The sequence below is a fragment of the Ambystoma mexicanum genome, chromosome 9, assembly GCF_040938575.1.
Source record: "Ambystoma mexicanum isolate Mex_15411 chromosome 9, UKY_AmexF1_1, whole genome shotgun sequence".
NCBI classification, from domain to species: domain Eukaryota; kingdom Metazoa; phylum Chordata; class Amphibia; order Caudata; family Ambystomatidae; genus Ambystoma; species Ambystoma mexicanum.
Window position 1 is genome coordinate 642369740 of NC_090931.1, and position 25976 is coordinate 642395715.

General features: G+C 47.3%; 1 protein-coding gene across 2 annotated transcripts in view; it reads left to right on the forward strand.

The window, feature by feature from the left end:
- The window catches only part of SMG6 (SMG6 nonsense mediated mRNA decay factor), a 1575243-nt gene that overhangs the window by 846256 nt on the left and 703011 nt on the right, over positions 1–25976 (forward strand). For both annotated transcript variants that reach the window (XM_069615353.1, XM_069615354.1), the window contains one exon: positions 6784–6900. In XM_069615353.1, coding sequence (XP_069471454.1) covers positions 6784–6900 — 117 coding nt within the window. The remainder of the gene's footprint in view (positions 1–6783; positions 6901–25976) is intronic.

The following is a 25976-nucleotide window of genomic DNA, read 5'->3' on the forward strand; positions in this document are numbered from 1 at the left end:
TTCTGATGGTCTCGTTTCATAACGTATGACAGTTCCTATAATCATTACAACTCTTCAGTTGGCACGTGTTGGACTACAACCCACATCATGGAGGAAATGCCAGATGTGTGTGTGTTGACTAGGCAGACTCAGTGTATATTTCAGTGTTAAAAGCTGCATAGCATTGGTATTTAGAAGACCATGCATCAAGATATTGCATGACTTTAACATATATGATTACTGCACGTGTTCTTCATAAGAGGGCGTGGGAGAAGAACACTTTCACAGATTTGTAAGATTTTATTAAACGGGAAGTCAATCCCTGTCCGTGAAATTAAGGAGAAATGGGAAAACTATCTGGGCTGTGCAATATTAGACCAGGAATGGCTTAAGATCAGTGAACACATTAAGAAGGTATCAAGGACTGCTGGGTTCAAGTTCATTCAGTTTAATTTTCTTCATAGGGTTTACATGACTCCAGCCAGGATGCATGCAATTGCCCCGCCGCTACCTCACATGTGCCCTAGCTGGAATCCTGATTCAGTGGGATTCTGGCACATGGTTTGGAAACGCCCTGTGATCCGATGCTATTGGAAGGAAGTAATGGGATTAACACATTACATCATAGCTCCTACAACTGTGACCCGTTATTCTGCTTCTGGGGTAGACTACTGAGCAACAAGAAAGAGAAGCAAAAGAATGCCAATTGTCATTTGTTATTGGCGAAAAGAAGGATAGCGATATCTTGGAAGTGTTCCAGGCGTCCTCTTATCTCAAAATGGGTGTTGGATATAGGAAGATGGTGTTTAGCCGAATCAGAAGTGTTACGTAAGGACAAAGATATGAACATGGGGGAGGGTTTGTTTGATTGGAGGCAAATATTCAATGTTTTCACAACCTCCCCCAATTTGAAACCGCCATAAGGGTCTACGTTCCACTTTTATGGGACACATGGAGTCCAGTTTTACACCCAGGTGAGCGATGGGGATTGTTGGGGCAACTGTTACTTTGGTTTGATTCTGGGGCTTGGGGGATGATAGGCTGGACCTCGTGGACCCGACCGATGAAGCTGGATGGGTCTGACCAAAACATCGTCCACTATAACATTTTGTTTGGGGGTAATGTCTAGTTGTGTTTACGGATTATTTTATACAGTGCTATATTGTTCATGTCGCCAATTCTTTACAAGCTTAGACTCCTGGTTTGTTTTTCGTTTCTTACTTTGAAAACCAAAAAACACATTTAAAAAACAAAAAAAGAGAAAGCTCTTGTGTGGTGGTCTGTTGGTATTGTAAAGGATAGAGATTGTGAGGTGAACTGGTTCATTTGTGAAGCGACAGGTGGTTTGGTTTCTTGAGGAGTACTGTTTTTAGGATTTGGGGCTAGACTGACGTGGTTAAGTTCCAACCTGCTATTAAGCTGAGGGGAGAAGTTTTGTTTCATTTTTATCCATCACATTGTCACTGTTCTGAGTTCCATTGTATGTGGTGTACTGTATTGGTCCATCTATATTTTGTCCTGGTTTGCCAGCTTAGCGAAGTGAACGGGTGTGGATTTGTGTTTGTAATGGCTGCTTTATTTTGTTAGTCAAAGTGGAACCCTGTCACCGATTGGACGTACCTGGGCCTTCTGATATCGGTCCTTGTAGAGTTACGGCCTGTCTCTGTTAGAAGCCACACTGCCTCTCGAATACAAACACCAAGCCGCAAATGTCAGCCAAAGGAAAACACTCGTGGGAGATAAAAACCTCTGGAGGTCCAAACGGCAAATGGAATTCAGAACTTTGTAAAGAGCCGTTCAGAAATATCTTGGTAGGGATAGTGATGTACAGTAAAGGGATCCACAAGATGCAAGTTATAGAGGTCAGCAGGATTGCACAATAAGGAAACCAGTATACCAGAACGGTTTATAGTTAATATTTCGAAATTCATAATTTCGAATGCAAAAATGTCGAAAAAATAATACCAAAAAAAAATGGCGAATGTCTATTTTTTATTATTTTTTGTTTGAAATGGGGGGGTTCTTGCGAAACCCCAAATAACACGTGATTTTTTTGTTCAGTATTTTTTTTTCGCCAGTTTTGTCATTCGACATTTTAATTTCTACATGTTAGCTGGATACCTACCAGAAACAGGAGGAAGTAATAACGGAGCCAGGCGAGGAGAGACAACCGAGAAAAACAAGGGAGCGTCAGTAATCCACATTGTGACACACCAGCGCCCAGTGCTCCAGATACGATTTGGAAGTGGGAGTATTTTACGCCCTATTTTTTAAAGTTGGGAGTAAAATGAGTTTTTAGGGCGTAGAAATGGAAGTCCATTTCCCAATGTGAGTATTTCACAAACGAGTAAAAATATGTTTTTGTAATATTTCTTTGCACCTAGTTATTCCAGCACATTAAAAGATGCATGTTTACTGCTTACAACCAGGCAGTTAAAATAAAATAGCAGTTTCATCATGTAGTGCTACTTGAACTTCTGTTCCAAACAGATCCAGGGAGAAGCCAGGGCGCAAGATTCTACAAGTCTTTCTTTTTTTTGTTGGGGGTATTTGAACTCCCTATTTTTATTTTTTGGGAGTATTTGACCATTTTTAGAGCGTAAAAGTGGCTAATACACACCTTATCTGTAGGGCTGCCAGCGCCATTCAACTTAGCAGCTTTATGCAGCTGGCTTGCTTCCGCTTCGTCCGAGAGCACGAGCGCCATCATGTAAGGGGCGGAGCAAGCTGTCAGAACAACGTTGCAGAGACGCGCAGGCACCATTTTGGGATGGGGCGAAAGAGAGCAAAGAGAGAAACCTAGTGACGCGGACGCCACTGCCAGCACCGCCACACGGAACACTGGCTATGTAAGCGCCTGGTGTGAGCCATGACAAATCCCCACTGGGATTGGTCGTCTTAATAGTTGGCCAGATGGTTCTGGCATTTCTTTCTGGGGTGGCTACTCAGTTGAAGGTTTTGATTGGTCTTGTCTTTGCAGAGTGCCGTAATAATTTGGCTGTTTTCAGTCTTTTGAACAGTCCGGTTTTGAGCGATTTCCTGACGACTTGCTCTTGCTCTGTGCAGACATGCCTGGGCATTGAATTCCATTACTTGCATGACAGGAATGAGGTGGATTCAGTTGAAACAGACGTCTACAGTGGAGGTGTTGCCGGAGGGAAGATTTCTTACCTGCTTGTAGTGAATTAATTTCTTCTAGGTTGCTTCTGAGCCCCTACTGTGGAAGTTTTCAGAGACTGGGCACACAGAGTGTGTATGCTTTACTCACAAGGTTTCTCAGCACTTGAACTCCAACAGCAAGAATTGGCAGATGGTCCCAGCCAGCCCTGGTTTTCGTGCAGGTGTAGCTTGCTCAAGGCTGCAACCAAATCCGAAGTCTAGGCTGAAGACAAAAAATATTAAGTGATGTTTTGGCAGCGAAACATGGCGCTTTTAGAGCTTTTCAGAGTTTCTCCCCTCAGTGTTTCTAACTGAGGGTACTCCACTTGGCATTGAATTTTGACACTTTTGGGACTACTGACAAATAGTGAATACCTTCAAACCTCTTGTTCACTTACCAGTCTCTACATATTGGACATCTCTGTTGTCGAGCACTGGTTCGAGCTTTATTAAACCAGTGACCGGAAGGGTTCTAGGAAAAAAACATCTATTCTAGCATAGGACTTCATGACTGAGGCTAGGGTTGAGGGAATATGTGCCGTTCACTATTCCTTGATGGGAGAAAGACCGCCTTATCCCCTTTTCTACAAGTGAGCCAGTTCCTCACTCTTGATATGACAAAAAAGCACTAGGGCAGTGCTCATTCACAAACTCTCAGGAATTAGAAAAGCGGTTGGACCCATCACATGCCTCTAATATGTAGTCTAACATGGATTCTTTTTCTTTTCAAAATGCTGCTGTTAAGAGTAATTTTGAGAGTCTTTTTTTTCCCTTGTAAGGAAATCCTGTCCGGTTTTTGGATCTGAACATATTTCTTCTGATTAAGCCCATGGCTGTCAATGATGGTAAACTGCTTAACTCTGCGCAGAGGAGTGGCATGCTGCAGATGATGTCCTTCTGTGTACCTTGCACACATTTATATAAATGTAAGTCTGTTCTTAGGACTCCCCTTGTTTTGTCGAAGGTCCTCCTGATTTCTACATTAATTAGTAGATGGTTTTGTCTTCCTTCTTCTCCGGTGGGTCTTCTGAGGCAGAGAGACATTTGCCCAATCTAGACCATTTTAGGTCATAGATTCTGTCGAGTGGCACGAGAGACCATGATGTTTTGTTTAGCTTTGTTAACGTCTGGTGATCATTATTCTGGCAAATAAGCTTCCAAAACCTCCAATGTACTCCTTTTTGTGTCTGGTATCCTACATAATGCTTGACTAAACTATGAATGTTTCCTCCTCCAGAAGGTGGTATCCATGATTCTGCCAGGAGGCCTCCATATCTTCAATAGGTGTCCAGCCATTCCAGATGCTACCTATTGGGCAGCCGTGCTGTTTGCTACTTGTACGTTTTGCAAGTAAAGCCCCATGTGTGTTGGCTCCAGATCAGATACTTTGTTTAGTGAAGCTCTCATGAATAATACTTTTGGTTACAATGTGTGTACAAACTGTCTCCCTCACCCTGTCAGATTTCTTTCGCTGAGCTCTTACCATGAGTCTAGAGGAATAAGACTGGATGCCAGAAAGTAGCACCTTACTCACCTTATTGACTCTTGCAATGAATGGTAGATGCTGGTCCTCATTCTTCATGCAAAGTCACCCACCTTCCCTCTACTGTTGTTTTGTCTGTGCAGAAATGTTGTAGATTAAGGGGGATGTGTTGGCAGCCGGTTAACTAGTTTTTAGTGTGAGCAACCTGTAATTTATTAATCCCACCCCACTCCGTACCGCTTTGCAATTATTTTGACCAAAAATGGGATTTAATCCAATTGCCATTCACAATGGAATGCCGGCTAAGTCTCAGCCATTCAGGGTCTTCGTATCGTGGGCTCCAACTGCAGGTAGTTGCCCACAATTTTGAGGGTCCTGTTGGCTAATACTCTGCATCTACTCTGGGTGTGTCCGTACTCCTCTGCAGCACCTAAGATGTCTAGCACTTTACTTTCTGGTATGCTATTCTTCCACACTCAAGTTTGTTGAGATAATCTGCTTTCTGTTCCGTAGCATCTCTACTCATCTGCTGCTCCATTCGCCATCTGCAACATGCCTCCTTTTATTGTTTTTATTCAATTGGAGATTGACTTTTTCACTACCCCCAGACAGCTGCTCCTGTGGAGTATACAGCGTGACCATTTTAGCCTTTTCTTTGCTGTTTTTGTAACTTTCTCTCTTGCACCACTAACCTTGGTGTTCTGTACCCTAGTGAAAATTAGCGTAATTTTTGATGTCCTGTCTGGTGGCTTAATGCCCTGTTGCTGGTCCATTTCCTTTGCCTTCTTAAAGTGAGGGATATTCACTTGGGTTGCGGGCAATTAACCCCTGTGATTGCCGTCCCCCAGACCACAAACTAAAGGAGCTAAGCACATGTCTTCTCTCTATATTTCCAAACAGCATTTAACAGGGCAGGCAAAGGTGTTCCGTAACAAAATTCACTGGCCGCCAATCTTAGATTTTAGTTATTTTCAATATTCTTCAATTTGATTTTGATTTTGACACTTTCAAATCATGTCTATAAACTAGTACAAGTCCCCAACATAACATAACTTAGAAATATCAGTTTTTTACGCAATAATGCTGCATTCCTAGGGCTGCTGCCCGTTTTTTATGGCCACGGGTCCAAGTTAATAACAATTGCTCAGGCTCGTTACCCAGTAATGGCTCGAGGAGGAAGGGGGGGTTTCCATTAGCAAAAGATGTGCTAAAAGCAAGTGAAAAGCAAATAGCCACGTCCAGCAGCAAGTGTGCAGCCTCTGCAGTCATGGCATCTACCTGGCAAAAGCCTGTCTAAAAACTGAAGCCACTGGCTCTGTGTGTTTACTAACAGGATTCAGTGCACAGAAGAGGTAGGAATCAAGTGGTTGAAGGCTGACTGGCTTTAGCCATGTGTAGCCATTTACATCTGCAATTAAGTAATTCTCAGCAGACAGCTTAGTGAAAACTCTACCTTGCTCAAAGAGATCCCAGGATGATGTTTTCGGGTGAGGAGGGGCAGGTAGTGGGTGGAATTGGCCAATGGAATTAGTATGGTCATGGGCAGTCAATGGGTGGGTAAATAACCAAACATCCCCCACATTCTGTGTCCCTCCTCACATCTCCCTCCTCTAATGTAATAGTTTGGGCTTATAGGTTCCAATTAGGAGCCACTTAATTGCCCACACTAAAAAGGCCACCATTGAAATGGAATCCCTTTTTCCAATTCCACGGCCTTCATTGAGGGGGATGATGGAGACGAGGGCAGATTGCCATAAAGGACTCTGGAGAGCAGCATCTTCTGCAGTTAAGGAGGCGTAGGTGGCTGAGCAGGTGGTGGGGTCGGTGCGAGGGAGCTCAGCGTAGCCGTGATAAAACCGACCAGCGAAGCCCAGGGGATAAGCCTGCCAGCTGCAGGGAAAGTGGGGTTTAATCTGTAAATACAACCAGCACTCATGGGCAGCCGTTTGGCTGCACAGTGTTTCCTAGGTGCTAACAATCTGATGTTCGAGGTAAAGTTGCTCTTTCATTGGCTCACAGTCTCCTGGCTACTCTGCAATAATTATTAATATTGACACGTTATCTCTTTGCTTTGCTGTCCTGTCTCTCTTCATTGTCTCTGTGCTCCCCTCCGGGTTTCAGGTGGCTTTTCGCTGCTCAATCGTTTGTTTTTGTCTTTTTAGAGTGCCTCTCTGACGATTGCCGCTCTGTGATTCAGGAACAAGCCACGTCCCTGGGACTTTCCATGTTTTCCCTGCTGGTGAAAAGATGTACAGACTTGATGAAAGAGCTGGCCAGAGGTAAGGAAAGTTACGTTATGTTACCCTACGCGTGACCAAGTTGTATATAGTGCATCTCTGACATTCACAGAACCTTTTGGTGTTGATGACCATCTCGGGCAAATAAGACTATCCCTGATGAACGAGACTAGGGTATGAATGGTATTCTATAGGCCTGTGCTAGGTCAGCTTCCCATATGCCCTTCATCTCTTATGGGTTCCTTGAGATGATGTATAAGAATCTGTTCGATTCCTGATCAGGTTGTTGGGGAGGAAAATTGACCTTTTGGCCCATGTGAGGCATGCCAGGGTCTGGATTGATTAACGGCAGTTATGGAAAGGGCTTGATTATCTGTAGTGCTTGATTGATATGTTATTTATAATGCGCCTATACACAATGTGTTTCACAAGAAGTGTAGGGGAGCGGGTACAGGGAGAAGTGCACCCAGAGCAGCAGGGCCCTGACTTAAGTGCAATGAAGGCTGGGACTCCAAGGGGAATCCCAACTTGGTAGTGCAAGGGAGGCCAGGCGGCAGTGTAGGAAGGCCAGCAGGCAAGTGCAGGGGGACTGGACGGGGTGGGCTGCAGGGTGCTGGTGTCCTGTACGACTCAGAGGAACGCCAAGAAGCCAGTCAGCAGAACATTGCAGGACCAAGGGAAGGTTAGCAGGGGAGAGGGAGAGAAAAAGAAGAGGAGAAAAGGAAGGTCTTGAGGAGCTTCCAGAACTTGCAGAGATCCGGCGAACTTGCAGAGATCCAGCTCAAGGCAGAGAGAATCAGGGAGGCCGTTCCAGAGGGCGGCACCTGCAGAAGAGAGAGATCTACCCCCCAATCTCTGCTTGGAGAAGTGACTCACCCACAGAGAATTAGAAGTAGACGTGCAGAGGGTTCTAGTAAGAAGGTACTGAGGAAGAGAGAGTGGGAGATTGCGAGGACCACAGCCCCAGAAAGCCTTGTGGACAATCCTCGGGGTGTTGAACTTGATGTTTGCAGCCACTGGATGGATTTCAAGGCCGGAGAGATGCGGTCCCTGGGCTTGAGTCCAAGGATAACTCTTGCGGTCCTGTTTTGGATGAGTTCTAGAGGGTGAAGAGTAGAGTTGGGCAGATTGAGAAAAGAGGCTGTTGCAGTAGTCCAATCTAGAGAGAACATGGTTCTGGAGACAGTGAGCTTCTGGGGTGTCTGTGCCGTGTGTATTCAGTGCTCTGGAATGGATGCCATTGCTGTAGCATGTAGAGAGCCGGATGTATTCAGAGTCTTTTGTGATGGTATAGTATGGTAATGTTTATTTATAAAGCGCCAATACACAAGGCAAGTGTTTCAAAGTGCTTAAGGAGGGAGGGAACATGGGGGGGGGGGACAACGGTCATTCAGAGCCCTTGAATTTCTGAACGATACAAGTCTGCACAGGCAGAGTAAGTACATATAGTACAGTTGGCAGAGTATGTGCATATAGTACAGTTAACAGTGTAGATAACAGCAAATAGGTCTGACGATTCTGCAGTTTTTCCAAGTGCAATGAGGCGCAACCATACAAGGAGGGGAGACTGGGAAGATAGATGATCTTCAAAGGCATGGCACATTCAGATTGTGCAAGAGCAGAGCACATGGTGAGGTAGGCAGTTTGGTTGTAGGTTTTCCCTGTGAAATCATGTCTGCTGTATGAAGAATGGTATAAGTGTCTATAGGGCCTCATCACGAGTGGGCTATTTCCCTGCATTAAATCCGCTGGCTACCGCCCAACGCTATTAGCATTACCATAACTTGGTCCAGCGCCGGATCCCAAGTTGCGGTGTGGCGGTAAGTCCCCATTTATATTGGGTCCATTGGACCCAATGGGGCATTTTCAACGGAATTACTGCAGCGCTAATAGAACCACGTTAATTGTGCCGAAAATGGACAGAAAGTCGGCGGATTTATTCCCAGCTCAGAGCTGGAGGTGAATCCCCAACTTTCCACCCAACTCATAGTTGGGCAGAGCGGTAATGCAGCAGTAATAGCATTACTGCCACATTATTACCGCTCCGTCCAACTTGTGATGAGGCCCTATGTCCTCTCTAATGAATTTAAAGGTAGCCATGCTTTCTTTTGGTCATTGTCAGGCTCAGCAGCACTTTCAAATTAGATAACTCACAAACAGGTCCATAGTGCTAAATGATAATGCTAGGAGCTCCTTCCAGGACTAAATAGATGGACATAGAAGGAGAAGAAAGACTTAGTCCTTTTTGGCCATTGTTGGGTGATGAGAAAGGGGCTATTTATTGCCAGCATCGAATGTGTGCAGTCATTCTATTGAGATGGAATGATGTTAGAAGGTTGATGCAGTGTAAATTATGTTCTGTTAGATGCCTCTTGTTCTCTCAGAACAGTCAGCCTTTACACATTACCACAAATGAATGTGCTTGCTTTGTAATCTTCTTCCTCACCTGAATGTTAATGCAAGGCTATTCCCTACAGAAGGTGGTGTGACTCGTTTTCACAAGGTGGATCAGGCTTTGTATTCTTCTGTGACAATTGAATGTGGCCTTGGACAGAGATTGGTGGCGATGCTGTGGAAGGGGTGGTGATGGTAGGGTAATACCACATTGGTGGACCTATGGCTGGGTTAATACCACATGGATGATCTAATTCCACCATGGTGGGTATACTATGTTCATAGGGTAATAATGCATGGGCCTGTTACCACCTAGGCCTGAGTAAAGCCACTTGGATTAGATAATATGGCACGGGTGCCTTAATGCCACGTAGGTGGGCTAATACCACATGACTGTACCACATTTTACTGCGAGGAGCACCGCCCTTCCACCCCACTGTTTATTTGTACATACTTTATTTCCCTAACACTTGTATATACCACCAATGCCAGTAAATTGTTTGCTTGCTCCTGTACTTTATTTTTATATATAGTGTACTTATACTTGTATGTATGTATATAATTACGCTGTTTTAACTAAGCTTCGCATATACATGTGACTGCTGCGCCCTGTTACCTGAGGGTATGTTCGCGCATTATAAATAATAAAACAAACAAACAAACTGTGTGATAGGGAATGGGTTTAGTGATAGCTTATGGGCGAGGTAATAACACATGGGTGATCTAATAGCATACATTTGTATGCAGTGCTACTCAATCAATGTGGCGAACTTGCAAAACTCAAAATACAGTGATGAAATATTTTTATGGGGAACAGTATTAGCCTTACCTTTGCAACTTTGCCTTATACTCAGAAAAAAATGTATGTTGTAGGCGCAGAGTTCTCTTTGCAGCTTGTTCTATGGCAATGTGCTCAAATATGTGTATGATCTGAATGGAACTGGAGCTATCATTGATTATGTGCTTGAAATCTGAAGCCTGCATTCCTTCCCTCCTTGTAGTGTAGCTGAACAGATTAGTAAACCTCTTAAGAGTTATATAGGATGGAGGAGGGTGGCCGGGGCCATATGGTAAAAATCTCACCTGTAGATACTGTGGCAGACCAGAAGGAGAACTCGGGCCAGAGATTGTGTGTTCATTGAGATGTATTAATATCAAAAGAAAGAAATGACTTTCTATCCCTATTGCTAAAGGGAAATTCCCTGCCTACAAAACTATACTAAAGTGCTCGTCAAAACAATAAAGTCTTCCGTCCAACCCTATCTTCTATCTGACCCTACAACTAAAGGAGACGCAACTTAAAGTAAGCATTGTAACCTGCTACTAGAATTTGTGTAATCTTAACTTCTCCTCAGTCTATGAGCTATTTCTTCTTGACTTTACTAATTATTGTCTTCGTCTAAAAAGAGTTCACAACACAACATTGTGTTTTCCAAACACCCACAAAGTCTCAATTTCCTCAAACATTAAAGTGTTGATTTAGTGAAGACAAAGGGATAGCTCATTAATCCCTTTTCACCATCTGGTTTGGTCTCTCTCTTAGCTTGTCACTGACTTTCTCCTCCACATGTTCTAGTCGGATCTCTTTGTATTCTTCAAGTTCGACTGGTTCCCCCAGTCTTGCACTCTTATTTGGCTCGCTGGGCTGTTGATAACCCCTTTTAGATGCACTTCTGTTGGTGTGGTGTAATGCCTATACTCTGTTTGATTTGTTATTATAACTGGGCCTTCTGCCCTTTCACAATAGTTCTCTTTAGGAGAACGTTCCTTTTCATTGGGCTTTATCTCCCAGGGTTGCTGATGAACCCTTTTTCAGGTACTCTCCCTCTGGTTTGGCATAATGTCTATACTCAGTTTGATTCATTATTATAGTCTGTCCTTCTGCCCTTTTGCCATCGTTCTCTTTAAGAACATTTTCCTTTTCCTTAAGGCAATCCTTTACGCTTCCCTTGCTCCCCTCTGGCCTCTCTCTCCCCCTCCACTGTGAGCACCCGTCTACCTTCTCTGACTGTGGGCTTACTTGGTGAGGCGATTGCTACTTACTCGACTTCTCGTCGTCTTCTGCTCTCTGGCAATCTTGGTAGTGTTTTGCTGGTGTTTCCTTGCTCTCTGGGTCCTTCACTGTTGCGAGCTGAGGAGCCATTCCTCTTTGCCGGGCTGTGCTCTGCTCTGTTGCTTTGGCTCCCTGCCCGCCACGTCCTTGGTGTAGTCACGCCTCCAGCTGGGACCAGGTTTTCTCAGTCCTGTTCTCGCTGCAGTATTGCGGTTCGTCGCCTGCGCCTCTCCTTCACCAATGCTGCTCTCTGTAACAGCTGGTTCTGCTGAGAAGCGTAGCCACACCTCTGCCTGATGTGCGTACATCAGAGGCTCGCCTCTTCTCCATTCAAGGCAGACTGCCTTCTTATCTGTATTCCCCTGATCAAGAGGGGGCGTGTTGGACAGGATCAGCTGTCACGTCCATCTGGTAACCAGCCAAACGTTTGTATCTGTCATCAAGATTGTTTTGAGTGCCATGATTAAAGGAAATATCTACTTGAATTCCCCTTTATGCAGATATTATTTCCTTTATAGGGGTTCCATACGAGAATGGGAGTCCTTGTTCCCTGGCTGGGGGGGTGGGGCAGTGGTATCACTCCCAGTAAGGTCCCGCTTTCCCAAACCTCTAGGGGAGGGTTTTGCTTAGCGGGCTCAACTCCCCAGCATCAAAGAGAGTGACTCCACCCTGGGAAGAAGGGACAAATTGCCCAGATTTGTCACATTACTTTCTGATAGTAAAATAATATAATATTAGCAGAATATATATTAATAAATGAAATATCAAGCTTTGTCTAAAAGAAATAAATATAGCTTTCTCACAACAAAAGTGTGACTGAGCACTTGTCTGTCTCTGCAGTGGGAAATGGTGGCTTTAGTCTTCCTGATGTAAAGGGTCTTCCATGACCAATAGCTATTTCAAGAGCTTGTAAAAGGCTGTCAGAGGTAAGACTACTTAACGCGGACATTCCCTGAGGTTCGATAGCCTCATTGAAGCGGCATTGTCTAGGGCCAGCATCTGGAATGGACCATTAAAGCTCTCAACAGGAAGTAGATGCAGCTATGTCATAGATGAGTGCCATTTCCTTTGTGGAAGCCAGCTATGGGCAGGCTTCTGAATTTCAATTCCATATTCTTGGAGTCTGCTCTACTCCAAAGGGGATCTTGGCACCTGGTATAGCCTAAGTGTGCATCTGTGAACCTCTGCTACACAAAACCTTGAATGCAAGAAGTGAAAGCTGGAACGTTTTCTATTCAATTCTTTAGTTAGATACCAAATGGCTCCTACAGTGCTATATGGCAACAATTAAACAAACAACTCATCCTTAGGCTTGTTTGCACGCTAGACATTTTTTCCATCAGTCATAATGGGCGATAAAGGAATGATTTCTGTGCATTTATTTACTTTTTTAATTTTCTTAATAAGGGAAAATGGACCTATTTGGGACCACATACAACCCGAGCGAATACCAAAGTCCTTAAACGGTCCCCACAGAATCGGCTGCAACCCCAAAAAGCACTGTCTAATGTAATACCACTCAAAATGTTGTCATTGTGTATCGTATCTCTTTCTTGCTACCCTTAACTTTGAACTGTCTACATTCCGTGTAAAATGGGGAATCCAACTAGTAACTGCGTTATGTAAAACTTTGCAGTCAAGAACAGAAACCTGTGTGTGTGTATATATATATATATATATGTATATTTCTGTAGCTTGTGCATCTGCTTAGATCACATGCTCTGCATAGTCCGACATCTAGTGGTAGTCATGGAGTTTTACAAGATTTGTTTTCGAAACAAGAAAACGGACGTCGATAGGGTGGGTTAGTAATACTATCCCTAGTGTGACGTGTACTTCACCCATGGTCCTTCACGCATGATCCTTGCGGAGTTCCTTTCCAGGCTGATGCCTTTGATTAGTTGAACGTTTATGAGTAGACTTTTCTTTCTTTATTGACCGCTTTTGCCACACGGCCAACAGACTGCTCGACAGCCATCGACGGACAACTTTGTCGTCGACTACTTGACTGAATCGACGACCAGACACGGCCTACACCAGCCTCTTTGGGCTTTGGCCTTTACAGTAGGGAGAGAGGGGGAGGTTCTTCATACTGACCTCTTTAGAGAATGCATATTCTGCCAACCCTCTTTCCCTTTTTCTAGCCAAATTGCCCTTTTAATAAATAATGGACAAAACTCTGTTTAAGTTTTGCCCTACGTGCCATCAAAAATTCCTATTGAAGGACACTCACTGAGTGTGCAATTACTGCCTACCTGGGGATCACCCCGAAAAACTTTGCAAGACCTGCAAACATTCTCGACCTAAGACTCTAAAAGATGGACACACCAAACGCTGGGCCGTTCACGCAACGCAGGCCGAGGCATCTATCGACGTGGCGGATGACTCCAGCGAGGGCAGTATCAGGGTCCTTAGTGACGCCGAAGGCGAGAGGGTTCATCGAACCCCATGTTCAGGCCCCAGACTCCAATAAGCAGGCCGACGGATCTGGGGCGGAGACGTCACCCGGCAGCCATGGCACACACAAGTCCAAGAACACAAAGCACACGCCTCACATCCGACTTTCGACGAAACAGTTGAGCGTCGAGACCCACGCTGTGTCCCTGGAAAAAGCCTCAGGTTCTTACCTGTCCTCTGGGCCATCGCGTACGCTTTAGCCTCACGACAGGCCCACGAAATCGGACCCCAAGGTCGGGTCCGGCACAGCGCATAAAAAGGCTCTCCCACAGCGCATAAAAGGGCTCTCCTTTTACGCGCTGAAGATCAGGCGGCGAAAAGCGCATCAGTGTCTCCCAAACAAACACTGAAGATGCAGAATTAATCAAAAAATACGTCAGTGCTACCCTGTTAAAAGCAAAGTCACAAAAAAGTAAAACTCCTCGACTCCTTTGTCCTTCAAGAGCACTCGGGCTGTACATTCTTCCTCCCCTGTAGAGACACTCTCGGGGGCTATGCACCACAAGAACCAAACTCCCTCCCAAGCCACCCCTACCATGCCAGGCTTTCCACCTTCATGTGACTACACTCCTGAACAGTTTAATACCATTTTAAAAAGGGTGTCATGTTTTGTGGACTTTAGAGACAGGCATCCAGAAGAACTAGCATCCCTTAGAGGTGCCTCACAGCCAGGGGCCTCAACACAACAACCCTCTGCCAAAAACCTCATCTTGAGCCACAGCCTAGCACCTCTCCTGTAGGCCCCCTGGCCTCGACCTACCAAGACCCCTCTCAGGACACATTCAATGAGGATCTCACAAGGTCTCAAGACCCTGGCTCTCAAGGGGACCTTTATACTCCAGATCAATATAATGACAACAATGATGACGATATCTACGTTATCCAGTCACCAGACCAGCGGTAGCAGATTCTCCAGTTGATAACCAACTACTATATAATAAACTGGTGCTGAAGGCTGCACAACATTTTACCATGGTCTCTCAAGAGGCACAAGTCGACAAGGACTTTGTGGAGGACATTCTGGAAGTCTGCCACTCAGTTTTTTCCGCTTCTGCAGTCTGTACAGAGACGTATACAGCCCTCCCTACTTGCGCCTATTCTCACAATGGCGGTTAATCCCAGAATAGAGAAACTATTAAGGCCAGCGCCCACTGACCCTCTGTATATTAGGGGTCCGCTAAAACCGGATTCACTAGTGGTCACTACTACCAGAAAGAGGGCGCCACTCCCCTGGCATCAGCTGAGGCCCGCCAGACAAGGAAAGCAAGGAAATCTATACTTTTGGGAGAAAGGTTGCCGCCTCTGCTGCACACCAACCCAGAATCGCTATCAACACTGCGCTTCTAGCTAGTTACGGCTGCCACAAATGGGATGACCTGAGACTTCAAATTGAAGCTGTCCCAGAACCCCTAAAGTCGCAATTTTGAAGTACTATTGCAGAGGGCAAGCAGGTATCAGACTGCATCCTCAAAATTAATCTTGATGCAGCAGACAATGCAGGACTCATCATTGCAGAAGGCACGCTCATCAAGTGCCATGCCTGGCTTAGACAGTCTGGCTTTAATTTAGACACTCAGGCCAAACTCCTTAACATGCCGGTGGAGCCTAATGTATTTTCGGTAAGGCTGTCGAAGACACCCTCAAAAGTGCTAAGGAGGAATGTGACACTTTTTTTTTAAACATATTTTTATTAAGAGAGCAGTTCATAAGCACGACAGTAATTTATACAGTTCCATTAACATACAGAGAAGGAGCATTCAGAAATAAGACGCCACTGCATCCAGATTGTAAGTACAAAAACATCACTTGCAAGATAAGCAGATATCACAGATCAAGGTGTATGTTCAGATGCTACATCTGAGTCTGAGTCCAGGTCACATAGATAGAAGCGCAACAATGGCCAGATGTCCTTGGGACGAGAGGGCGATGGCACTGACAGTATGAATAATTCCTCATCATCATTTACCATACAAAGTTCCTTCAAGAAGGAGGCCCTGGTTGGGGCAGTGGGCGATTTCCAACATTTAAGAATACAACGTTTTGCGATGATGCATGATATATTGAATAACCTCCTCGTGGTTTCCTTTACCTTCCCTATGTCGCCCAAAAGATATTTCAGGGGCGAGAGATCTGCTGGAATGGCTGTGATGTCCTCAAGGAGTACTGCCACTTCCCTCCAGAATTCAGTAACCCTAGGACACATCCAGTACATATGATAAGGCCCTGCGTCAGGGGAGTCGCATTTAGGGCAGGCGCCCGTGCAAGTATTCACAGATTTAGCTACCTTGGAGGGGGAATAGTGGAGTTGGTTCAGTACTTTAAACTGGATTAGTCGTAACCCAGAGTTCATAGACACCGATCGGGTTAATTGACAGTACCAGGCCCAACGGATCTCCTCTATCTGGGTGCCCGTGTCTCGTTCCCAGACCTCTCTCATCGTGTTGCGTGACGGGGAGTGGGCCTGAACCAGGGTGTATAGCATGGAGACCCCCTTGCCGAAACTATCCGTGGACACCATTGACCTAATACATTCATGGGATTGGGGTTCTTGTGGGAATGTTGGCCATCTCGCCAAAAAGGCCGCCCTCATTCTATAGTATTGAAGGTGTTTAAGTTGACCCCTGCCCACCACTGCAATGAAATCCGTGAGATCACAGAATTCCCCGTCAGGGAACATATCGCCCAGTGTAAAAAGCTTGTTAGGATCTCAGGATTGCTGAAGGGCCCGATCAAATGTGGGGGAGATGCCAGGGAAGTCCCATAAGGGAACCTCCGGGTCATAGGGGGATTCCACGCCAATTCTTCCATACATCTTGGCCCATGCTTGAGTGGTTGTATATACTGGGTCAAATGGGCATGTGCCACCATAGCGCGGGTTAAGGAGGACTGAACGTATGTCGTTTGGGCGGACCGAGTGTCTTTCAATAAGTATGTGTGGGGCTGTGTCCTCAGGATCAAACCAGTGTTTTACGAATTGTGCTTGTGCACATAAATAATATAACTCAAAGTCTGGTGCAGCAATGCCACCCTTAACAAAAGGTTCCACCATTTTATCCCAACCCATCTTAGCTGTTTTCCCATTCCAAATGAACGAGGAAGCAAGAGATTTAAGTTTAACGAAGAAAGGTTTACCAGGCCAGAGAGGGATATTATTGAAATAATAAAGGAGCTTGGGGAGAACCACCATCTTTAGTAACGCCACCCTCCCGTATAATGATAGTGGCAGGTTAGCCCACATCTGAAGCTTAGTCACCAGAGTTGACAGCAATTCCCCATGGTTGTGTGTGTATAGCAGGTCTTTATTTCTAGCCACTAGTATCCCCAGGTACCTCACCCTGGAGGGGGGAAAACGAAATCCCTCTATACCAGCCAGGTCCCCTGTGCTATCCGTAAGGGGCAATATTTCAGACTTGGGCACATTAATTCTGTATCCAGAGTGTTCCGAGAATTCCTGTATGTCTGCCATGATGTGTTTTACATTCTCAATGGGGTCTCGGACGTATAACAGGGTATCGTCCGCATAAAGCGAGATTATCTGAGGCCCAGACATCCTAAGCCCTCTATGTGCGTGGTGTTGGCGTATGTATTCCGCCATTGGTTCAATAGTTAGAGCAAAAAGTATGGGTGAAAAGGGGCATCCCTGCCTAGTCCCCCTGTATAGGCGGAAAGCGGGGGAGAGAGTGGTGTTAGTCAAAACCTTAGCTGTCGGCTGTGTGTACAATAAACGCACACAGTTGATGTAGTAGTGACCCAGGCCAAACCGCTCCAACACCAGAAAAAGATAGGTCCAGGACACTGAATCAAACGCCTTCTCGGCATCTAATGCGACCACAGCCGCCTTGGGATCCGGGTCTAACTGTGCCATAACATTAAAGAGGCACCTCAGATTGAGAGCAGTAGATCGAGCTGGAATAAAGCCCGCCTGGTCGGGGTGGACAAGGATCGACATGTACGGGAGAAGTCTAGTGGCCAGCACTTTTGCAAAAATGTTTGCATTAGTGTTAATTAGGGATAAGGGTCTGTAAGACGCCATGTCTTGTGCCGGTCTGCGAGGTTTCAAAAGGACAGTGATAATTGCCTCCCTCATTGACTCCGGAAGCACTTGCCGGTCCATCGCATCCCCCCAGACCTTCAACAACAGCGGGGCCAATTCATCACTGAACTCTTTATATAGTTCCGCAGGCAGGCCATCAGAGCCAGGGGAGCAACCATTCGATAAAGCTTTTATGGACTCAACAATCTCTTCCACAGTGATAGGACTATCTAGCGCCCCCGGGTCGCAGTGGTCAGTGTGGGAAGGTCAAGGTTGTCCAGGTATCGGAACGTATCCTCTTTATTTTTCTGATCGTGATTAGAATAGAGAGAGGAGTAAAACTCCATGAATGCAGAGTTGATATCCCGTTCTCCATTCACCAGTGTACCATTAGGGGTGTGTATACTCGGGATCGGGTTGTGGTGCCTGTTAGTTCTAAGCATGTTGGCGAGGAATCTCCCAGCCTTATTACTCTCCCCATATCGTCGCGCTCTGGCCGGTGCGGCCATGTACAGGACTTCTCTGTGAGCCAGTTTATGGAATTCTCCCAGTGTTGTGTGCAGTTGTGAAAGGGTTTCCTTGTTCTGTGTAGTACTGTATTCAGTCTGTAGTAAATCAAGCTTCGCCTCAGTAGAGCCCAGTTCCTCCTGCACCGACTTCAACATACCCGTCGACTTGCCCAGGATATTACCGCTGACCCAGACCTTAAATGCATCCCACAGAGTCGCATAAGTTGGAACTGAACCCTCATTTATTTCTAAAAATTCTGCGATCTCAACATGCAGCGACTCACATACATTAGGGTCTCTTAGGATTGTGGATGGCATCCTCCATCTTCTTGCCGGGGGGAGAGCGTCCCTCAAGTTTATGTCAAGTGTTATCGGTGAGTGATCAGAAAGGGTACGGGGGTGTATATCACACCTAGAGATAGCCCCAGCTAGGGATTGACTAATGATCCAGTAATCAATGCGCGAGTGAGAATCGTGCACCGATGAGTAGAAAGTATATTTCTTCTCCCTCGGGTGTAGTACCCGCCATGCATCACACATGCCCATCTGTTCCATCAATTGTTTAACCACTAGTGCCGCCCTGGTGGGAGTCCTGGGGACCGTCGACGAGCGGTCTAGGGATTGGTCTAGTATCATATTGAAATCCCCACCCCAGATGACCCGCACCTCCCCAAATGAGGTTAACATATCTGCTAGGGCACAATAGAACTGTGGATCATCTAAATTAGGGCCATATGTGTTTATCAGGACCGTCTGGTGCCCCGCCAACTCCCCCAATACCAACACGTATCTTCCTTGTGGGTCTATTTTGCTGGACTGATATTTAAAACACAGTTTAGGGTGTATAAGAGTCAACACTCCCCTGGATTGTGTCGAATAATCAGTGTAATACCTGTGGGATCCCCATCTAGGCATAAATTTAACATTGACCTGTCCAAGCGCATGTGTTTCCTGCATAAACAGTATTTGGGGGTTGTGGCGTACCACATACGCTGAGATCTTTCTTGCCTTAATTGGGTTATTTAACCCCCAGATGTTCCAAGAAAGGAGCTTGACGTCTAGTCCTTTATTGCCCCGTGTCATGTTCATACCACAAATCAAGTGGAAGCCCACACTCTCGTCCCCCCCGCAAGGGAAACGGAGGCCCTGCTGTAGAACTGCTCTCAGGTTTAATCATAACAACTCTGAACGTACATTCCTCAAACAGGACCGGCATAAACGCCGGCCTAACCATACCAATTTTCCACCCCAACCCCCACCCGCATCATCAACCCCAACTGGACGATGTACCCTTAGAACCATAACCTAGGAACCCTCCTGGGGGGTATGAGCGACACTCACACGGCCTCCAGCCCAAGAGATCTGCATAGCTTTGTTAAACCAAACATTAACATTCAGGGCCGCCCAATGGCCAACAAGCCGCAACATTATAGTGGTGCAACATCAGGGGAACCACTTCAACCCTCGGGGACATTGGGTTCCGCTACACCTCAGGGCAGCAGTTCGCGACCCCCAGCCCGGTCCCGAGCCGGCAACGGGATGGAGGCCTCAACATACAACATGGCTTCAGTTGGATTCTCAAAAAAGTGAGCCCGGCCACCATGCTGTATTCTCATTTTTGCCGGATAAACAAGTGAATACGGGACCTGGCGCAGCCTTAATTGCCTCTTGACGGGTTCATAAGATCTTCTTAGTGTTTGGACATTCGTGGAAAAGTCCGGATATATGTGTATCCTGTTATTCTCATGTAGTAAGGTGCCCTTTTCCCTGGACATTCGCAGGATAGCGTCTCTGTCCCTGTAGTTTAGGAGGCGGGCGATTATTGTACGAGGCGGAGCGCCCGGTTTGGGCGGAGGTGCCGATGTGCGGTGTGCTCGCTCAACCAGAAAGTTGTCTGAGAATGTATCCGGGCCCAGCAGATCTTTCAAAAGGGCTTCTACTTGGCGCTCCATAGCTCCTTTACCAAAGGTTTCGGCCACCCCGACCAACCGTATGTTATTCCTCCTTGAACGAGATTCCAAATCTTCACACTTATCAAGGGTTTTTCGGAGGTCCCCCTTCAGTTGGGCAATATCGCGGTCATGTGCGCTATCGCGTCTTCGTTGGTGGCGATTCTACCCTCGGCCTCAGTGATGCGAGCGCTCTCCTTGTCCACCCTCGCCTTAAGGGAACTAATTGTTGCCCCAATGTCATCCAGTTTTGTGTTCACCGCCAAGAAGCCACTCTGGACCATAGCCATCAGTCTATCCACCCTCTCCTCCATTGGCAGCTCGGGTGAGCCAACTGCCCGCTGTGACGGTGGATCTGCGGACCCACTGGGCTGAGCACTTGCAAAGGAGTCCATTGGGCCGGTTTTCTTGGAGCGTACTCCCTTCTGATCGTGGCGGCCCATATGCAAGAGGGAGTGGGCCGGAATCTCTACTACCTCCAGTGTCTCCTGTGTCTGCGTGTTGTAGAGGCGTTTTATAGGGTAGGTAGTGTGTTAATCTCAGTCGCCGTGTGACAATGCAGGGGGGTGAGTCCAACGGGGCCGCAATGGGCACCAGCTAGGCAAAGTGGCAGTGTCCCCTATAGGGGGTAGTTGTGGGTAGGCGACCAGACCTGCAGGGTCAACAGTACAGTGTATGCCGTTGTGTGCAACCACTAAGTTCAGGCACACGGATAATATTGTGGCGCGTAGTCTAGTGCCCCAGTACCTAAGGCCTCAAGCTCGCACCAAGGAAGCAATCTGTGGTGAGCAGGCCTGGCCCCAAAGTGTCACGCTATGTACGTGGCGGCTGCCGGGCTCCGTGATTTCCAAAAGAATTATTGTCCGGGGGAGACCTCCCCGAAAGTGATCACACCCTCCAGTGCCAGTTCCCTATTGAGGACGGTCTTCCCCCCACCAGCCACCACACCCGACCTTACTTGTGGCGGGATTCCTCCGGGGAGGGGGCCCCTCACCCAACCAGAAACAGCAGATGTTGCCGCGGGTGTCTTCCAAGGGTTCCGGGCCCCACGCAGTCTCAGGGAAGGCAGAGGAGGCAATCATCCGGTAGGGCCAGCGGCCGGCCCAGCCGCGGGCTATCCCGCGCGGCGCCGCGGTCGCCTCCGTCCCGCGAGACGGCCAGCAGCGCCCGCCGCCACCTCAGACCCCCCGTCCGCAGGATCGAGACTCGGCGCCAGCAGGGAGCACCCGCATCCGCCAGGCCCCGTCAGGCCCCGCCAGGTCCTCCTGTCGTGCCGGCGCTACGTGCGAACAGGATGAGTAGCCGCGTGAGGCCCCTCCCCCCGCGGCTCCGAATGGATTATGTGTGGAGCCCGCAGGTGGCCAGCGTTGCGGCTCCAAGCCTCCGGATTTTCTGGGCGATATATCTACCACACGGTCCAGTGCCTAAGCCCCAGATTTGGATGAGTGGGGGCCACGACCGTCCGCCACACAACTGTGTGCTGATTGTACTGCCAGGACGGCCCCGAGCAAGGATGGTCAGTCTTCAGGATTGATCGAAGCCGGAGCTCACGGGCTAGTCGGCTAGTCGGCCATCTTGTCGTGCGCAACAGCGCCCCCCAGGAATGTGACACTCTTAAATCCCTTGGCCAGCTGACAAACAAGCCCTATGTACAACAGGGCTCCTCAAACTCCAGAAGGTTTTGGGGTCGGGGTGCTCAAAGCTCTTCCGTCTATACTCAGGGTGGACAGTCTTCATCTTGGGGCCAATCGCAAGGACAAACTTCCTCTTCCGGTTTTCAAAGAGGAAATAAAAAGAGGAAGAGGCAGAACCTCACCTGGGAGGGGCTCCAACCCTCTCAAACAAAGACGCACCGCTACAGGTCCCCTTCCATGCCACTCCAGTAGGAGGCCGAATTTCACACTTCACCCACGCATGGGAGGGGATAACGTCAGACAAGTGGGTGTTGGCCATCGTGACCGGCGTGTATTGTATCGAACTGTTACAAAAACCACCCAACCGCCCGCCAAGATAGGAAAATGAATGACGCCTGTAGAAAAGCGCATACTGTTGGAAGAAGTAAAGGCACTTCTGGAAAAGGACACCATAGATATCGTCCCAGCAAATCAGGTAAACAAGGGTATTTATTCAGCGTACTTCCTGTGCCAAAGAAAGACCTTTCCATGCGCCCAGTACTAGATCTGCGCCCTGCGAACAAATGTCAAGCCCCGAATGTTTAGCATGACCACACTCCAAGAAGTAATCCCTCTCCTAAAATGGGGGGACTACATGGCAACATTGGATGTGAAAGATGTATACTTTCATATTTCAATGCTATCGGCACATAGAAAATATCTGCGTTTCAAGATAGCAGGAGTTTACTACCAGTTCAAGGTACTCCCCTTCGGCATCGCCTCAGTGCCAAGAGTATTCACAAAGGTGCTCGCAGTAGTGGCAGCACACCTGCGCAGAAAGTCAATCCCAGTATACCCTTATCTGGATGACTGGCTAATTACCCGGGAATCTCCTCAAATTTGTAAACAAAAAACACAAAAGACAATAAACCTTCTTTTCAATCTGGGCTTCTCCATCAATTAAACGAAATCAAGCCTAGTCCCCAGCCAAATAAAACCATTTCTAGTGGATTGTGTCCTCCAATGTATTCCTCATCTTAGATGTTATTCCATCCAACTCAGCTGCTTCGGAAAAAAAAAATCGGCAGAGGGCGCCGTGCGTCGATGTCGTCGAGTCGATGGTCCCTCGAAGGCCTCCGTCGAGGGTGACGTCATCGGGTGTATAAGTAGCATGTGCGGCACCCGTTTGCCTTAGTTCCGTTTTTCCACAGTGTACGTTGCTTCGGAGAATCGGCGCACCTCGAGTTCTATGAAGAAAAGATAAATAATGAAATATGTCTTAGTCATCGACGCCAACCACGACCCCGAAATCGGGTTTCAAGAAATGTAAATCGTACGGCTCAAAAATGTCGATTACCGATCCGCACCGAGCGTGTTTATGGTGCCTTGGAGAGGGCCACGACATGGAAGCCTGCATGAAATGTCAATCGATGACGGGAAAATTGCAGGTAGGTCGTAAATCCAACCGAAAAGCCTCTAGCGTTGAGTCGAGGTCCCGTGAGGAGAGATCTCCTCGACGCGAAAGGCATCGGTCGGGGTCCCGAAGCGATTCCCATTGCTCGTCGTCTTCAACAACAAAATCGAAGAAACAACGCCATAGATCCCCCTCCACTTTGTCTTTGGACGAATCCACAAAAATGATGAAATGTCCCACAAAACATTCATCATCGGAAGAATGGGAAGCTTTTAGAATGAAAATGTTGGAGGTTTTTGACAAAGCGAAGCCTCGGTCCACGCCTTCCTCAGAAGCCGGCCGGGAGTGCCATCGCTCCGACACTCGCCCTCGAACCCAGGTGATCGAAAGAGGAAGGCTAGAGAACCTTCTAGGACGTCGGGTGAAAAAAGCAGCTCGAGTCGACCGATCGAGGTCACCGACACCGAACACACCTCGAAGGGCAAGTCCTCGAAGGGTGCCTCGACGCCATCGAAGTCGGATAATACGTCGAAGTTATCGATGCCTTTGTCGACATCGACGCCGAAGCCCTCGACGCCGAACTTCCAGCTCGCCAAGATCAGCTAGGAAGAGATAAAGAAAAGGCAAAAGCACCTGGGTTACATTCAGGACCCAGTAGCACTCCTCCTATACCACCCCAGCGAAGGTTTTTAAGCCTTTACCTAGGAAGGAGTTCTTCAAATCCTTGACCTCACTTTTTGAGGAACAAGAAAGATCTGATGAAGAAAATGTTCCCTTTGGCCTTGAATTTAGTACTCCAAATGTTCCTGAATGCCTGATTTCAGAGGAAAGCAGGATTAGGATTTGGTGGAATCATTACACAATGCAAGTGGTATTGATACGTCCCCAGAGAACGAATTTGGTAGACCAGAGCCAGGTCAACATGCTAATCCATCATATCGTCAGTTAATGACTAAGGTTGTGGATCATTTGGTCTGGGCCAGGCCTACAGCCCAATTTGTCCAAGATAATCTTACAGACATATTGGACCATCGTCCTACTGAAGACCCAATTCTACCTTTCCATGTGGCCTTACAAAATAGGGTGGCCAAAAATTGGGAGACGCCGGATTCTATTCCTCCAGTGAATAAATCCCTTCCCTCAAAATACCGCCCTGCCAGTAGCGACCCCAGCTATCTGTCTAAGCATCCCTCTCCAGAAAGTTTAGTTATACAGGCAGCCACAGCTTCAAACAAACTTGCGTACCCGTCTATCCCTCCAGACAGGGACGATAAGCGTGTGGATGGCTGGGCAAGGAAGGTATTTTCAGCCGGGAGCATGGCATTAAAATCAGCCAACTCCACCTGTGCCTTGGCAAAGTTTTTGTACACTCTTTGGGAATGTATTGCAATGGCGGCGGAGCACATACCAGAAGGGGAAGAAAGGGAAGGATTCCTAGCCATTGTTAGAGATGGAAAGGAAGCTATGCAGGAATCCCTTAAATCTGGTTTGGACACTGTTGGTAGTGTGAGCAGGTCCATGGCCACTAGCACGGTAATGCGTAGATTTGCATGGTTAAGGAAGTCAGGTTTTGCTCCGGACGTGCAGAACCGCGTTCTGAACATGTCCTTTGACGGGTTACACCTTTTTGGCAGCAAGGCTGACGAGAGCCTTGAGAGGTTGCAGACCTCAAAGGCCGCTGCCAAATCGTTGGGAGCTGCTATCCGGCAACCTCAGTCCTTTCGTGCGACAAATCAATCTTGGAGGGACGATCCTATCGTTACTACACCTCATATGGAAAGGCGAGAGGAATGGCTAGTCAAAGGGGCCAAAGAAAGGCCACTCGCGGTGGACGAGCAAGACGTGCAAAGCCAGCTCCAGTTACAGCCTCTTTGCCATCAGCGGCTGCAGCAACCGCCACAAAACCACTTTGAGGACTTGCATCACAAGACACCTGTAGGAGGCAGGCTGTCACAACATCTGCAAGAATGGCGAGCCATTACTTCACATGTTTGGGCCTTAGAAATAATAGGCCAAGGTTACTGCCTTCCTTTTCTAACGCAACCTCAAAGCAATCCACCAGGGAGACCCGTTGAAGTCTTCGAATCCGCTCCTACAGCAGGAAGTTCTAACCCTGCTGGAGAAAGGTGCTATAGAACCAGTACCTGCAGCGGAAAGGAACAAGGGATGGTACTCCCCATATTTTTTGATCCCCAAAAAGGACAGAGGTTTGAGGACAGGAAGGACAAGTTCAAGATGGTTACCCTTTCTCAGATCCTCAGAAGGAATCTCTTTAACAGCATTTCACCTAGCCGGGGAAGAGAATATGATGGCAGATGCTCTGAGCAGGCAGAGCACGGTGTCCCACGAATGGGAACTGGCTCAGGAAGTCATTCTAGAGATCTTCGCCCTTTGGGGAACCCCTCAGTAGACTTATTTGCGACCGGTACCAACCGAAAGTGCAAAAAGTATTGCTCAAGGGAATTTCCCCCGAGAGGAGCCCTAGGGGACGCGTTCGTGGTGGAGTGGAATTTCCCACTACTGTATGCGTTCCCTCCGATTCCTGTCACTCCTCAGGTCATGAGGAGGTTGAGACGGTTCGGGAGCCGCATGATCCTAATTGCCCTGGATTGGGCCAGGAGAACGTGGTACCCGGACCTTCTAGACATGTCCATCTGTCCTCCAGTACGTGTTCCTCAGAGAGAGAACCTTCTCTC